The 14,311-nt window shown below is 44.8% G+C and overlaps 2 protein-coding genes across 11 annotated transcripts in view; both read right to left on the bottom strand.

Moving 5' to 3' along the window:
* Positions 1-3: 3 nt before the first annotated feature.
* On the bottom strand, positions 4-6,404 carry EFCAB10 (EF-hand calcium binding domain 10). 3 transcript variants are annotated; one of them, XR_014784529.1, is made up of 5 exons: positions 6,283-6,404; positions 4,050-4,214; positions 3,812-3,911; positions 1,105-1,189; positions 4-248 (listed from the first exon to the last, which is right to left on the bottom strand). XR_014784529.1 is itself a non-coding variant. In XM_084811453.1 (4 exons), exons 1-4 carry the CDS (start codon positions 6,377-6,379, stop codon positions 212-214), a joined length of 384 nt encoding a protein of 127 aa, XP_084667579.1. In that variant the 5' UTR covers positions 6,380-6,404; the 3' UTR covers positions 4-211. The 3 variants fall into 3 exon arrangements, 1 of the variants encoding a protein (XP_084667579.1); XR_014784528.1 differs by lacking the exon at positions 3,812-3,911 and adding an exon at positions 3,720-3,811; XM_084811453.1 differs by lacking the exon at positions 3,812-3,911.
* A 3,357-nt stretch (positions 6,405-9,761) lies between these two features.
* Positions 9,762-14,311, bottom strand: part of ATXN7L1 (ataxin 7 like 1) — a 93,521-nt gene continuing 88,971 nt past the window's right edge. For all 8 annotated transcript variants that reach the window (XM_084811438.1, XM_084811436.1, XM_084811439.1 and 5 more), the window contains one exon: positions 9,762-11,815. In XM_084811438.1, the coding sequence (XP_084667564.1) occupies positions 11,774-11,815 (42 nt within the window). In that variant the 3' untranslated portion in view covers positions 9,762-11,773. The remainder of the gene's footprint in view (positions 11,816-14,311) is intronic.

The following is a 14,311-nucleotide window of genomic DNA, read 5'->3' as shown; positions in this document are numbered from 1 at the left end:
CGCTTAGTTTTAAGTGCCCAGCATTTATTAGATAATGGAAACATTACTTCAAAATATTTCAACCTTTATGAAAAAAGATGGAAGTTACACACCTGCTATAATGGTGGTACAGTTAATATCCCTGAACAAGGCCACTGTATATAAATGGACCTATTAGTTTTTCATAAGGTAAAATATGAAGTCAAACAGTTTTAGGTCAGAACACTCAAGGTTAAAATGCTGCCCACAGTTCAGTAAATTTTTTCATCCTGTGGAGAAACAAAGCCACAATGAGTACATATAAACTGCACCTACCCACCACATGTCAGAAAAATACAGAAGAAAGCCAAGTACTAAGTTACATTGAACAGAGAAATACATGGTAATGCTTAAATCTGTCCTGGAGCTGGCTAGATAGCATCACCGATGCAATGAATATGCATTTGAGCACACTCCAGGAGAGAGTGGAGGACAGGAAGGCCTGGTGTGCGATGGTCCATGGGGTCATGAAGAGTCGGACATGACTTAACGACTGAACAGCAACATATTCTGTTTTGCTGGTGTTCTTCAAAAAATCATCTGCTTTTATTACTGTTGCTTATTTCAGCCACAGCTCATACTTCCTCATAGTAGCATAGGTCTCTAAAGCTAAGCCCTTTCAAATCCCATTTCTCATGGTCACCAGGGAAAGGATAGAGGTATTCCAGCAGTAATCATCTTCTAAACAGCTTGTCTGAAGGAATAGGAAGAGGTATCCTGCAAATTTTGACCTACTAGGCAGTAATTTTTTTAAAAAGCATTGTCAATGATTGGTTAATGGTTCTGAATGGTGCAGGCATTACTTTGCCAGAAAACTGAGTGCAATAATGCAAAGCTTTCCACTACCAGGGGCCTCAGTCTCTGGGCCTGCAAACACTGGATGTTAGGCGCATGTGCTTCTTCAAACATCACACCAAGCTGTGTGCACTGGAAATAGGACCAGATGCATGAGTTGGGTGGGGCGGGAAGGTACACATATGGAGCAACTGAGGTATATATTCTCTGATCCAACCCAATGTGGCATGAACAATAAAATGTCTAAAACTCCTCATAAAATTAATTAAGTAACATTCCAGTTCAGCTTACACATTTTCCTTGAAGACAGTTGGTGTAATTAGGTCAGTTTCTTTATAAGGTTCATCCTGGCTATTCAGTCCCAGAGATTCAAGTGCTAAAATAAAGAGAAAATGACCTTATAAACTTACTGTTATAATGCACACAGCTTAGTTCCTTATATTCTTGGCTCTAGTTTTGGATTCTGCCCTGTCTTTGGTTCTGTTGGTTCCCAGATACTGCACTACAACTCCCATCAGCCCAACCACTGGCCACAGTGAGTGAATTTAATGGGATTTGTAGTCCAACATCATCTGGGGACCCAAGGTTGTGAACTTAGTACTTACTGGGAGTAAATCTCAACCCTGCAAAAGTCTTGGTTGTGTGCATATCTCCTCCCCCATCACTGCATGCAGAAAGTAATGTAAATCACACTGTATTATATTTATTTAATAGGGGACCTCCCTTGTGAGTCATCTATAGATTAAAAGACTAATGGGAGATTCATCACAGATTAGGCAGATCTTGCATTCAAATACATGTAGGACAGCACATTCCACATGGAGGCATGCTTAAAATGTCAAAGAGCCTCTTACATAGCTGTTTGAGATTTCTCCACTGAAAGTACTATCTGAACAGAGCTCCTCATATCCAAGATTTCACAAAACAAGGCTCCTTTTCAACATTTGTGACGCCTTTCATGAGGAAGACCTATGTTTCCATTGTGTGAGGATGAGGTAGAAGAAGGGAGAGAAATTGGGGTATAGCACCTTCAATGTAATTACCCTTGCTGGCTTCTCTATAACCAGTGTGCTGGCCTCAGGTATTACTTGCCTCCTTGAATCAGCATTAGGAAGTGCTTTCAGCCATAAGGGACAGGAGAGATTCTAGTGGAAGTGATGGGCCCTGCTATATTTCTCCTATTCAGAACACTTCTTCTAAATTCCATCTGTCCCATCTGCAAAGCAGACAGAGCCTTGGCAAATCCCACAACACACCTTGTAGTGATCTAAATGCCCTCAGAGTGCATGTCTTCTTTATTTGAGAACATAAGTACATAAGAGCTATGCTGGAGCAGACAATGGTCCATATTGTCCTGCATTCTGTTCACACAATGACAACCAGCTGTTGACCAGGAACCAACAAACAGGACACAACAAACAGGCATCAGCACCCTTACACCCATGATCCCCAGCAAGTGGTGCACATAAGAATACTGCCTCTGATACTGGAGGTAGCACATAGCCATCAGGACTAATAGCCATTGACAACCTCCTCCTCCATGAATTTGCCTCACCCCCTTTTAAAGCCATCCAAATTGGTGGCCATCACTATGTCTTGTAGTAGCAAATAACTATGCACTGTGTGTAAAAATACTTTTATCTGTCCTGAATCTCCCACCAATCAGCTTCATGGGATGGCCGTAGGTTCTAGTATTATGAGAGAAGGAAAAAATGTCTCCCTGTCCGCATTCTCGACGCCCTGGGGACGATGGAGCCTTAACTGTAGCAGTGTGAAATGCACCTTTCTAGACTAGACTGCTCAGGAATTTACAAACACACATCTGTTGGCCTTTCAAATTTACATTTATAAGATAGCACAAAAAATGATGCAATTTAGAAATTATATAATCCAAATTTAAGGATTGTAACCCTCCTTAAATTTCTGTGAAGAGAGACAGTATATTCTTGAAGCTTTGTTTTTGACATACCCTAGCTTCTTGTTCCCATCCATCCATCCATCCATCCATCCATTTATTTTTATACTGCCCAATAGCCGAAGCTCTCTGGGCAGTTCATAACAATGAACAACCATAAAATACAAGACAATAAAATACAATATAAAAGTTTAAAACTGCAGTATAAAAACAAAAATAATCAAACAGAGGCTAGTAGCAGTGCAAAGATTTAAAATACAATACACACATATAAAACAGAAACTGAAAAACTAAAGTGCCTGGGAAAATAGAAAGGTCTTCACCTGGCACTGGGAAGAGCAAAATGTAGGCACCAGGTGAACCTCTCTGGGAAGCTCATTCCACCAGCAGGGTGCCACAACAGAAAAGGCCCTCTTCTTAGTAGTCACCCACCTCGTTTCCTTTGGCAGGGGCTCCCGGAGAAGGGCTGCTGAAGCTGATCTTAGGATGCAGGCAGGTGCATACCGGAGATGATCCTTCAGGTAACCTAGCCCCAAACCGTTTAGGGCTTGAATGTAAGTACCTGCACTTTGAATTAGGCCCGAAAATAGACTGGCAGCCAGTGCAGATGGGAAAGTACTGGCATGATTATGACCACTTTGGCCAGTCCCCCTTAACAATCTTGCTGCCCTGTTTTGGACCAGCTGAAGTTTCCAGGCTGTTTTCAAAGGCAGTCCTATGTATAAAGCATTGCAGTGATCCAAACGAAGGTTATCAGGGCATGGATAACTGTAGCTAGGCTATCTCTGTCCAGATAAGGATGTAGTTGGTATAGCAGCCTAAGTTGATAAGAGGTGCTCCGTGCAACCGGGTCCACCTGTGCCTCTAGTAACAAGTCTGGATTCAAAAATACCCCCAAACTATGCACCTGATCCTTTGGGAGGGAGTGCAATCCCCCTAGAACAGGTTTAACACCACTTAGCCAGGCAGATGAACCACCCACTAACAGTACCTTTGTCTTGTCTGGATTGAGTCTCAGTTTATCAGCCCTCATCCGGTCCATTACTGCGCCTAGGCACTGGTTCAGAACGCCCACTGCCTTACCTGAATTTGAAGAAAAGGAGAGAGTTGGGTGTCATCCACATACTGGTGACACCTCGGTCCATATCTCCAGATAAACTCCGCCAGCAGTTTTGTGTAGATACTGAACAGCATGAGGGATAAAACAGAGCCCTGTTGAACCCCATGGCATAACTGCCCAAAGACAAAGCAATAATTGCCCAGCACCACCTAAGACATACTGCTATCTAAAAATGAACATAAAATAGGAAGGAATACCAACCTCCTTTGTACTGTGGTAAGTTTATGTAGCCTTGGCCTGCAATGTCTAGCATATCAAACATAGCATCCAAGTTTGATTCGTCCATAAGATTGGGATACTCCGTACTAGTCAGTTTTGCAAGCTTTACTTTTTCCAGCGTCTTTATCAAAAACTCTCTTGGTCTATCTGTAAGACAAGAACATTGGCCATATTGTTATACATTTTAAACTAAACTTATTTTTCCATTAAAATCTTCTAGCAGGCACTGTTATTAAAGTACCTTATGTTTTCTGGGTGCTCTATAAAGATTAAAAAGTGATACAGGCCTTGCCCTCAGGCTTACAATCTAAAAGATACAAAATGACACAAAGGAGAAAACTATGGGAAAGGAAGAGAAAAACAAACAAATGCTGGTATCCAAACTTTCCAGTTACATATATAATAACTAAATGGAATGGCCACTTGATTGTATTGGAAAGGAGAACATAAATGGCATCTGGTTCCAGCAAGCTGATGGAATAGGAGTGTATCTGTTATTCCGAGCCAGCTGGGCATAGTAGTTAAATTGCACTTTCATGGGAAATTAAGCATTTACTATATTTAAAACCAAATTGTTATTTTAACTTGTCCTGTGCCAGACCTGTCCAACTTGTGGTCCACTAAGGGAGCAATCTTATGGGATAGGCGGCCGCCTCCGAACTCGGAGGCGACTACCTATCCAATGCAGGGTGGATGGAGGGGATCTTCTCTGCACTGCAGCTGCCCTGGAATAGATGGCTGATTTCGCCTGTCTAGCCACAATGCCTTGAAGTCGGGGGGTGGTAGTGGCCAGACAACGCATAGGAAGCATTGTACCAGCCTTTCCAAGGTTCTCTCGCTGCCCCAGGAAAGGCCCCTTTCCCTTTGCTCCATGCTGCTCTTCTAAGCACGTGGCCGGGGGTGTTCCGCACTGCTTATGAAGCAGAGGCAGAGGGGAGGTGATTTTCCTGGAACTGACCAAGGAGTGCAGACTGATGTCAGTTCCCAAAAACCAAATGATCCTATGGCCATCCAGCTGCTGTCTAGTGGCCATAGGATTACACCCTAAGGCTAAGGTAAGCCATCAGTAATATGATGTTGGCTGCTTCCCTGCCAGATGCTTAACAATCTCTTACAACCTCTATTTTCATAGTCCTAGGTATACAGTAAAACATTCTAGCACTACTGTATGACAAAATACAGTAGCAACCATTTGTCTGCCATTTTTAGTTTATTTGTGCACTCTTAGTTATTTGCTTGCAACTTAGGCATTGCGGCAAAAGAGCAGGTCAGAACACTAGAGAGATTGTGTGTTTGTGTGAGAAAGGGTGCCTCCAACCCAATGACTCCTGGTGCTACTAAGCAAAAGGTATTGTGCACTGTTTTGTCTTTCCCTCCCTAATGATTGGTGTGTATATGTGTAGTAAGAAAAGAAAGGGAAGCAGCAGTGGGAAAATGTGGGAGGCTTATGTGAAAGATGACATTTCTGGACATCCTGTAAAATTCTGTGAATCAGGCAGGGCAATCGCACAATAAGCCTCATCTAGAAGCACCACACTAGGACAACATGAAGGGGCTTACTGCAACCAGGTATAATCATGGCTACTTAAAATCGGTATTTATTTCAATTATTAAATGGAGAGGCAGAAGATCGGTCCTCACTACATAATGATCAGTATAACCTGCAAGGGACGGTAAACATATTTACTCAGAAGTAAGTTTAATTGTGTTTAATGGCGTCTAATCCACGGAAACCGCAATTCTATACTCTCCGAGCTGGGAATATGCCTTACTGAACTCGGAGGGATTTGCTTCCGACTCTGAGCAGATAAAAGCGCAGGCATGCGCTGCTACTGTTGCCCCTTGGGGTCTCCAAAAGCCTTTGGCCCTCTCTGGGACGGAACTAGCTGGAGCGTGTTCGGCTATACAGGCGTTCCCAGAAAATATGCACTCAGCCCACAGGTCCCCTAATCGCTATGCGCCAAGCTCCAAAAAATGCTGTCAGTCCGTATCAGTTCCGCATGGTGACAGACCCGTGCGCCCGTCGCAGCCCCTCTGTTATTTCTTACACGCCTCTCTGCATCTTCGTCCCGTCCCAGCCGAGGGCGCTGCTAGGGGAGCCCATGCGGGCGACCATTTTTTTTTTTTTCCTTTTAACCACACGCCCTCCGTATCTCGGGCGGGCTTCCCGCGGGCGGCGAGGCTCGCCCGCAGGGCCCCGCAGAGGCAGCCTCACCGGGGCGGTGATAGAGCAGCAGCGCGCTCAGGTGGTGCAGGAGGTCGGGGATTTTGTGCTGCGCCAGGTACTCCCGGCCGGCCGCTTCGCGGTCCATCGCCGTCGCTAGGAGACGGAAGAGCGCGCTCACGCGGCCCAACCCTCGCGAGGGGGCGTCACGTGACGAAGGGGTCCGGCGGCGCCTGGCCAATGGGGAGGGCGCGCGGGCTCCTCTCGCGCGAGCTTCTCTCGCGCGAGCTTGGGCTTCCCTCAGCGGCGGCGGCGGCGGCGGCGGCGGGCCTCGCCTCTCCCGGGCGCGGAGGCCCGAGCGAGCGAGCGAGCAGAGCCGGGAGGCCGCCCTGAAGCCGCCGGTCTCTCCGTCGCAGGCGCAGGGCGCCCGATCCCCACTGCGCCTTCGAGCCCCTCCCTGAGCTCGAGCAGCTCCGTTGTCGCAGCCCCGGGCGAAAACGGCGCTTCGTGGCTGCGCCGGGCTCCTGCCGTAATGGGCATTTCTGCACCAGCCTCCAGCCCCGCGTTTAGAGTGGGGCTTTCCGCTCCCGTTCTAAACGCAGGATCACCACGGACTCCCGCGCCCGAGCCTCCCGTTCTCTTTCGCTGACCTCGTCCCCCCTCTTGCCGCTTTTCCTCTTCTCACGGAGGAAGCCGAAGCAGAGCGCAGCTGGGGTAATTTCACAGCTCGTTATCTGCGACCTATTTAAAAGCGGAACAAAGGGCATTTAGCGCAGCGTCGTGTGAAGAGCCCGCCAGCTTTTTTCCCTCCGTCGCAGGAGGAGAGCTCCGTGTGAGGAAGCCCATGGTGAGGGCAACGGGGGAGTTGCAGCTGCCCCATAAGTGAATCGAAAAAGGTGAAGGCGCGGCAGTCGTGGGGAACGGCGCGCCTGGCTCTAGGCTGAAGGCTCTGGGGTGGGAAGTCGTAGGAAGCTGCCTTGTGGTCCGCCGTTGGCCTCCGATTCTTTTCCAGAGTAGGTCAGTGCCTCAGATTCTGATGGCTGAGCTACCTGATGGGGCTGGGTTCGTCTTCCCTGCACGTTCAAGTAAGCGTTTTATTTCTCTCGAGGGTTGCAAAGAGCAGCAGTAAACCCAGGATATGTTTTATGACCAAAGGGTATTTTAAGAGCATGTGGCCGGGATGTGAACATTAAACAAGGACAAAGCGTTCATTAACCCTTTTCCACACAAGGCACTAATCTGTGGGGCTGTTAGCTCTAGTCAACTGTAAGTCACATTTTACATTCTTTTGCATCTGTCAAAGGTGAGCATTCCCTTTGGGCTTGGAATCCCTACTCCAAGCACAGAGGACAGGCAGAAGTGAAGAGTAATATAGGCCCCATCCACACGAGCCTTTTACTCCAGGGCAGCTGTGAGTTGAGGCCCCTCGGGATAGATGACACAGTCCCCACTTGGTAGCCCTCCGTGGTTTTCTCCTGGAAAATGTGGATTTCCAAGGAGGTGTTTTGCTGAGAGGTTTTTCATTTGCTGTGGGTTTCCTGTGATTGCAAGCCGTCCGTCCCTTCCCCAAACCGACTTCACATTTTGCGGTGGGCGTGCATAGTGCTTGTATCACTGTGTGATGCCCCTTTACTCCCCCCGTCTTTGTAGCTGCGCAGTTACAGAGGCACAGAGAGGTGTTTTCATTTATTTAATCACACTTTTGCACGGTTTTTCAGCTTCATGTCTTCACAATGGTAGCGTTCAGACTCGGTGCCCAGGGGCCGAGGGGGGTGTCTTCAGGGATGACCAGCTTCGCTCCAGCCACCATTTCAGAGTAATGGGTAGGCATGTACCACTCATACGAACCATCGCGAGAGTCTCAGGCTGGGGAACTGACAAACAGATGGTGTGGAAATGAAGGGACACAGAACACCTACTTTTTACGAAGGAGTGATGGAAAGACACAACAGAACCCATAAAATACAAAACAGACACTGCAGTGTCGCACCCCCATGCTCACAGGACTGCACATCTGCACATTAAAATATAATGGCAAAAAAAGGCACAGCGGAGTCTGTTAGGGGAGTGAGTAGTAAATTGCAAGTGTATACCACCAGAAGCTAATTCGAAGCTGCGATGCTGCGCAGTTGTGACAGGGTGGTGTGTGTGTGTGTGTGTGTGTGTGTGTGAAAGCAGTGCCATGTAGATGGGGACATAGACATCCCTTTCCCCCATGTCAGAGAAGCATTAGGGAGGCTTCACAAATGCAGTGGATATACAGCCTGCTCCTGAGCGTAGATGACGGTTGGGCAACTGTGGGAGGTCTGGGGGCTATCCCCCCACCAACGGGGTGCAATGGGAGTGAAATAAAAAAAATGCCAGCTTGCTGCCAAAATTCGGTGGTGCTCAGTAGTGCTAAAATTGTTTTGTCTGTTTTAGTGCTCCATGGCCACTGTGGAACACCATTTTGTTTGTTTGGTTGTGTTTTTTTTTTTAACATTTGGGGTGCAGTGGGCGGAAGCCTAGATTCTCCCCTGGCCTAGATTCTCTGGATTGGGGCCAAAGCCACCTGAGCAAACCATGCTATAAAGTGAGGATCCCTTCCATCTAGCAGCAGATTCCTGCATGGCGGGGGGAGAGAAATGAAAATGTGTATAGAAACCTATTCATGTGTATTGCCATTTGCTGGATCAGTGATAATATTTTAAAGTGATTATTTTATTCTCCAATCTCATAAGGTTGTAGTTAACACAAATGCTAAGTAGGATAACATAACTATTGAAGAAGGTCTTGCATAAAGTGTTGCGCAGACAAAATTTGCCATTTTTTAGAAAAGCTAATAAAAATGCACAGATTTTTCTTACAAACATATAAATTATTTTATTTACAAAGCCATGTTACAAAAAATAATAATAAAGCAAAAACCAAAATCGAAACCCAAAAAACAAAACAAAAGAAATACAATAGCTCACTAGAGAATATCTCCAGGCCTGGTGTTAAAACCATGGCAGTATCAGTCAGATACATGTTTATTCCTTTTTTCAAAACTGTAAGCAATAAAGTTTACTATTTACACCTACTTTCGACACTTACAATTATCACAAGCATGGAATGGGTTCTCTCTGATACTGCTAATACATAAAAGGTGCAGAACCAAGAATGAAAATACTTAGTGTTATAAAATATGGGTTTGTAGAAAAGAAATTGACTGTACACATATGGCATTTTCTTTTAGAATGATTGGACATGCTTTCTTCAAAAGTCTTCTGGAAAAAGATTTAAAATCTGTAGTAGGAAAGCACAATAGAGGAGGTGCAAATTCATTTCTGTGCAACAGTTAATATTCCCCATGACTGACCAGCTATGCAAAACCCACAGAGTTTTGTTAAAGTGCCATGGGTCAACAGCATAACAAAATATAAGGTGTAAATAGAAAAAATTCTTTTTTTTCTTTTAAACAATAGTTCACTGAGAATCAGCAATAATAGAATATGCTGTATAAACTATTCTCTACAAAGGTTGATCAGCACTATGTACAATTGTTAACATTGATACAAAAGAAGGCATACAAGTTATCCAAGTTGCTTTTTTTTTTTTTTAAATATGGCTGACAGGCCTATGCATTGCGTATGTGTAACAACCAAAGCTTCTGAGCCTCTATTGCTGGAAACGAATCACAAAGTCTTCAGGCGAATGGAGGAGGGGAGGGGGAGAAAAAGAACTATTGAATGAATGCTACACTAATAATACATTATAGGCTGGTCCAGTTCATATCCATTTTTAAAACTGCATTTCATTTTTCAGGCCAAACATTTTAGTATGTATAAAATTAAATAGCAATTAAAAAAATGTGGGCAACAAAAAACTAAGGGTTTGTTTGATACTTCGGTTTCCAAAATGCTCCAAATCAGACCTAACCCACTGAAAGTATACATATATAAAGCAGCATTCAAAGAACACTTTCCACAGTCCAACTTCCTACATAACAGATGCATGTTGAGAGCTAAGGAATTCTTAACACTACTGAATTGCTCCTTCAGTCACTAAGTGGCCTTAATTATCACAAACAGCCACTGAATCTCACCATCACTGCTTTCCCCTCTAAAAGAAGAAAATGGCAATTTTCTAATAAGAGGGGTGTTTTGTTACTGAGATTTGAAAGTTGTGTTATACAACACAAAATAAATTAGTTTTAAAAAAACAAGTTCCGTTCCTACAATTGAAGACAAAAATTGTGCAAAAATAACGAAGATATGTACACATGTTTTCAGTCTAAAGAAATGTACAATAAAACATGAAGTACATGAAAAAATATAAACATTGCTTAAACTTTCCTAAAGGTGCAAATCCTATGCAGGTTTAGATAGAAAAAAATCCTACAACTCCCAGTATTTTCCAGCCCACATGGCTGACTGGGGCATGCTGGGGGTTGTAGGACTTTTTTCTGTCTAAACATGCATAGGATTGTGCCCTAAGTTTCATATTGTTCATGAAACTATTCCTCCTGTCTCCCAAATATAGCAAAACATAAATTATTACAAAATTAACACTATAAAATTACTTTAAGAATATCGTCTAATTTTTCCCCAAAGGGCCTAGCCTTGTTTACAGTTGTTAAACATTTTATAAGTTTTAAAATCTGCCTTAAGCCTTTTTTTTTTTTAAAGAAAAAAGTAACCATCTCCTTATTTGCATTTTTTCTCCTTTTCCCCAGGATGTAAATAAACCAGCATATAAGTGCACTTTAACACTGTAGAAATAAAAGTTAACTCCTCTGTACTAATTCTGCAGTACCCTAGTAATATTGATTTCCTGATTACAAAATCTACTTTTATAAAAAGAATTATTCAGTAATTCCTGTAAAACATTGTCAGTGCAATTCTACTGATGCAAATTCAGTATGCCCAACTCCTGTCTTTTTGAGAACAATTTGTTTCATTAAGGAGAACAGTATTATGGATTCTTTGGGGCCCTCCATCTACACATGAAGAAATTTTCATATAGCACTCTTATTCATTTCTGTGAGAGCACGATGCATAAACCATTCAATGCATTGAGAGGATTAGGAACACTATAATGAACAGGCGTTGCACACTGAAACCACTGATAAAAGTCAGCGAAACTTCTGGGCGCACAGTATTCCCCCAATTGTTAGCATATATACTGCTGAGAAGTGCACTAGGCAATTTTTTTGTATCCATAGGACAATAATCAACACAGAAGTTACTGTAATTTTGAAGTAATGAAGGGGTATGTTGATATTTTAACCACAATCACATTATTTTGGAATGTCCACTGCTGTCGGTGCTGCAAGAAACAAAGGGGGAAATACAAATATTTGCATTAAAAGGCATTAATCCAAATCAAACCAGATTGCACAGATTGGAGGCCAAAGTATGTTAGAAAGGAACATAAATCACTATTACAGTTTTATATAAATTAAAAGTAAAAATGCCAAAAAATTAAGTTAAATCTATCTGCAGGACACAGCAAGTAAAACGAGAAACTCTGGAGTAGGGCTGCTAAGACCTAGAGATTATAGGCTGGTTGCTTTTCCTTGTTATGGAAGAGTCCTTATCCTGCCAGTCCGGTTTACTGTCTTCTGAAAGAGAAAGTATAAAATTAAATTAACATTAAATAAAGTCTAGCATTAAAATAAATGTACAAAATTAAATAAAGTCCATTTCAAAACAATGAGAAAAATCCCAGTACGTGCTCTTGTTCGTTTGCATTGCAAATCAGTTAAGCATTTGGTGCTGCAATTTAGATAAACATTATATATATATAATGAACTTATTAATCACTTTGAGATATAAATGTTTTTAAGTGAGTTCCAATTACATTAAACCCCACAAAACACATCATCTATGAGATACGGTCTATTCTTAGAGGAAACCACAGAAGGAAGAGTTCACACACGTGTTGCTTTTGTATTCAGTAGTAGCCAGGACATGTAGCTACAGCTGCCCTCAGGCACAACAGTCTCAACTAGCATACAAAGTTGCATTAAGAGCCTGACTATAAATAACCAGCACCCACATTCAAATATCCAGCCTTTGTTAAGACATTTTATCTGGCAATGTAACACTCCTATGGCCCAGTCCTAAACGTGTTTGTTTGGAAGCAAATGCAACCAAGTTCAGTGGGACTTCTTATAACTGTATCCCCAGACTGAGATTTAAAGTACTGCATTGGGCCTGGCAGAAATTAGTCTTTGACAAAAGCTAGATGCTACCTACATGGATGGGCAACACACCTTAATTTCCAGGAGATCATTTTAATTTGTACTGCACATAGAAAAAATGATCTAAGATATATACACTTTTAAAAAATCTATGATTTTAAAAGACAAATAGGAAAAGGGGTTAAACCAAAATATAACTTTTGAACAATGGGCATCTCTGTAAACATGGCCCATCATGTGTTGTATGTGTTAATGGTACGGAAAGGTTTACAAAATGCTTTCCCACTGGCATCTGACACCAGACAAATTGGGATGGAAGTTATCCTAACACTTATGACAGCTGCTAGAGTTTCTGTCAAGTTGAGGCAGAATTTCTGCATGTATGGTTAAACAAATTAGACCACACAAGTCTGAGATAAATTGAGAATTTTAAAGATACTAGAGTGTATATTTCAACTGAGAGCCAGGGCCTGCAGGAGAGGCCACCACCACCACCGGGGAAGAGGCGGGCCTGCTGCTGCTGGGCCTGCTGCTGCCGCCGCCACCACCACCAGGCCTTCCCTGGAGACTTCTGCCTGGCAGACCGCCAGTCCCTGCAGGACCAGGCCCCCAGGTACCAAGCCAGCTGTGCTGCTCCACCTGCCCTCCCTGGAGGGGCTACATAAGCTGGCTGGCTGAGGTGGCCTGGGAGAGCCAGGGCCTGCAGGAGAGGCCACCACCATCACCAGGGAAGAGGCGTGCCTGCTGCTGCTGGGCCTGCGGCGGCGGCTGTTACCACCACCACCACCACCTGGCCTGTGGACTCCGGCCAGGCATTATTTTTAAGGGGATTTTTAATTATTGTGTGTGTGTGTGTTTTTCCTGGGGGATTTTGTTGTGGTTTTAGGGGTGGGTAGCCTGCCTGATAGGCGGGAGCGAGGGGGCGTGTGTCCACCTGATGGAGGCAGTGGGGGGAGTGTTGGGGGCCAGAAGATACCGAGGCTGGGCGGCAGGCGCTGGCGGAACGCTAGGGGCAGGCCATGCCAGGTAAGGGGAACAAGGGAGAGATGTGTAGTATCTGTCCCCTGCTCCGGGCCTGTCCAGAGCCAAAGGATAGCTGGGGGAGGCGTGACCCCATCTTCTGGCCTTCGTTTGCTGCTCTGCAATGCCAGGTCTGTTACCCAGAAAACCTCCCTCATCCATGACATGATCCTGGATGAGGGTGCAGACCTGGCATGTATTACGGAGACCTGGCTGGCCGAGGCTGCTGCTCCAACCCTTGCAGCCATGTGTCCAGCTGGATTTTCGTATGCACAGCAGCCGAGGGCTGGGGATCGGGGAGGGGGAGTGGCTGTTATCTACCGAGAGTCCTTGGTCTTCACCAGACACCCTCTCTGGGAGACCAAGGTTGCTGAGTGCATGTACTGGAGGTTGGGCCCGAAGGGCAGTCTGGGGATTCTGCTCGTGTACCGTCCACCCTGCTGCACGACTGACTCCCTGGCCGAGGTGCTTGAGGTGGTCTCTGATGTGCGTGTACAGTCCCCTAACTTACTGGTGTTGGGGGACTTCAACGTACATTCGGAGGCCATCCTCACAGGAGCACCTCGGGACTTCATGGAGACCATGGCCTCCTGGGAGCTGCACCATATTTTAACTGGGCCCACCCATGTAGCCGGTCATGCACTAGACCTTGTGTTTGTTTCTGGAGAAGTGGGGAGTGATCTGGAAGTCGGGGGAATATCCACCACCCCCTTGTTATGTTCAGATCACTATCTGGTGACGTTGGACTTCTCGGTTCCACAACCCCTCCGCAGGGGTGGAGGACCCATTAAAATGGTCCGCCCCAGGCATCTTATGGATCCAAATGGATTCCTGAACGTGCTTGGGGATTCTCTGGGGCATGCCAACGGCCACTCGGTCGAGACCCTGGTAGGT

This window comes from Heloderma suspectum, chromosome 7 (assembly GCF_057233095.1).
Source record: "Heloderma suspectum isolate Gila_16-S chromosome 7, 16-S_ref, whole genome shotgun sequence".
NCBI lineage: Eukaryota > Metazoa > Chordata > Lepidosauria > Squamata > Helodermatidae > Heloderma > Heloderma suspectum.
This window is presented reverse-complemented; position numbering and strand designations above follow the sequence as displayed.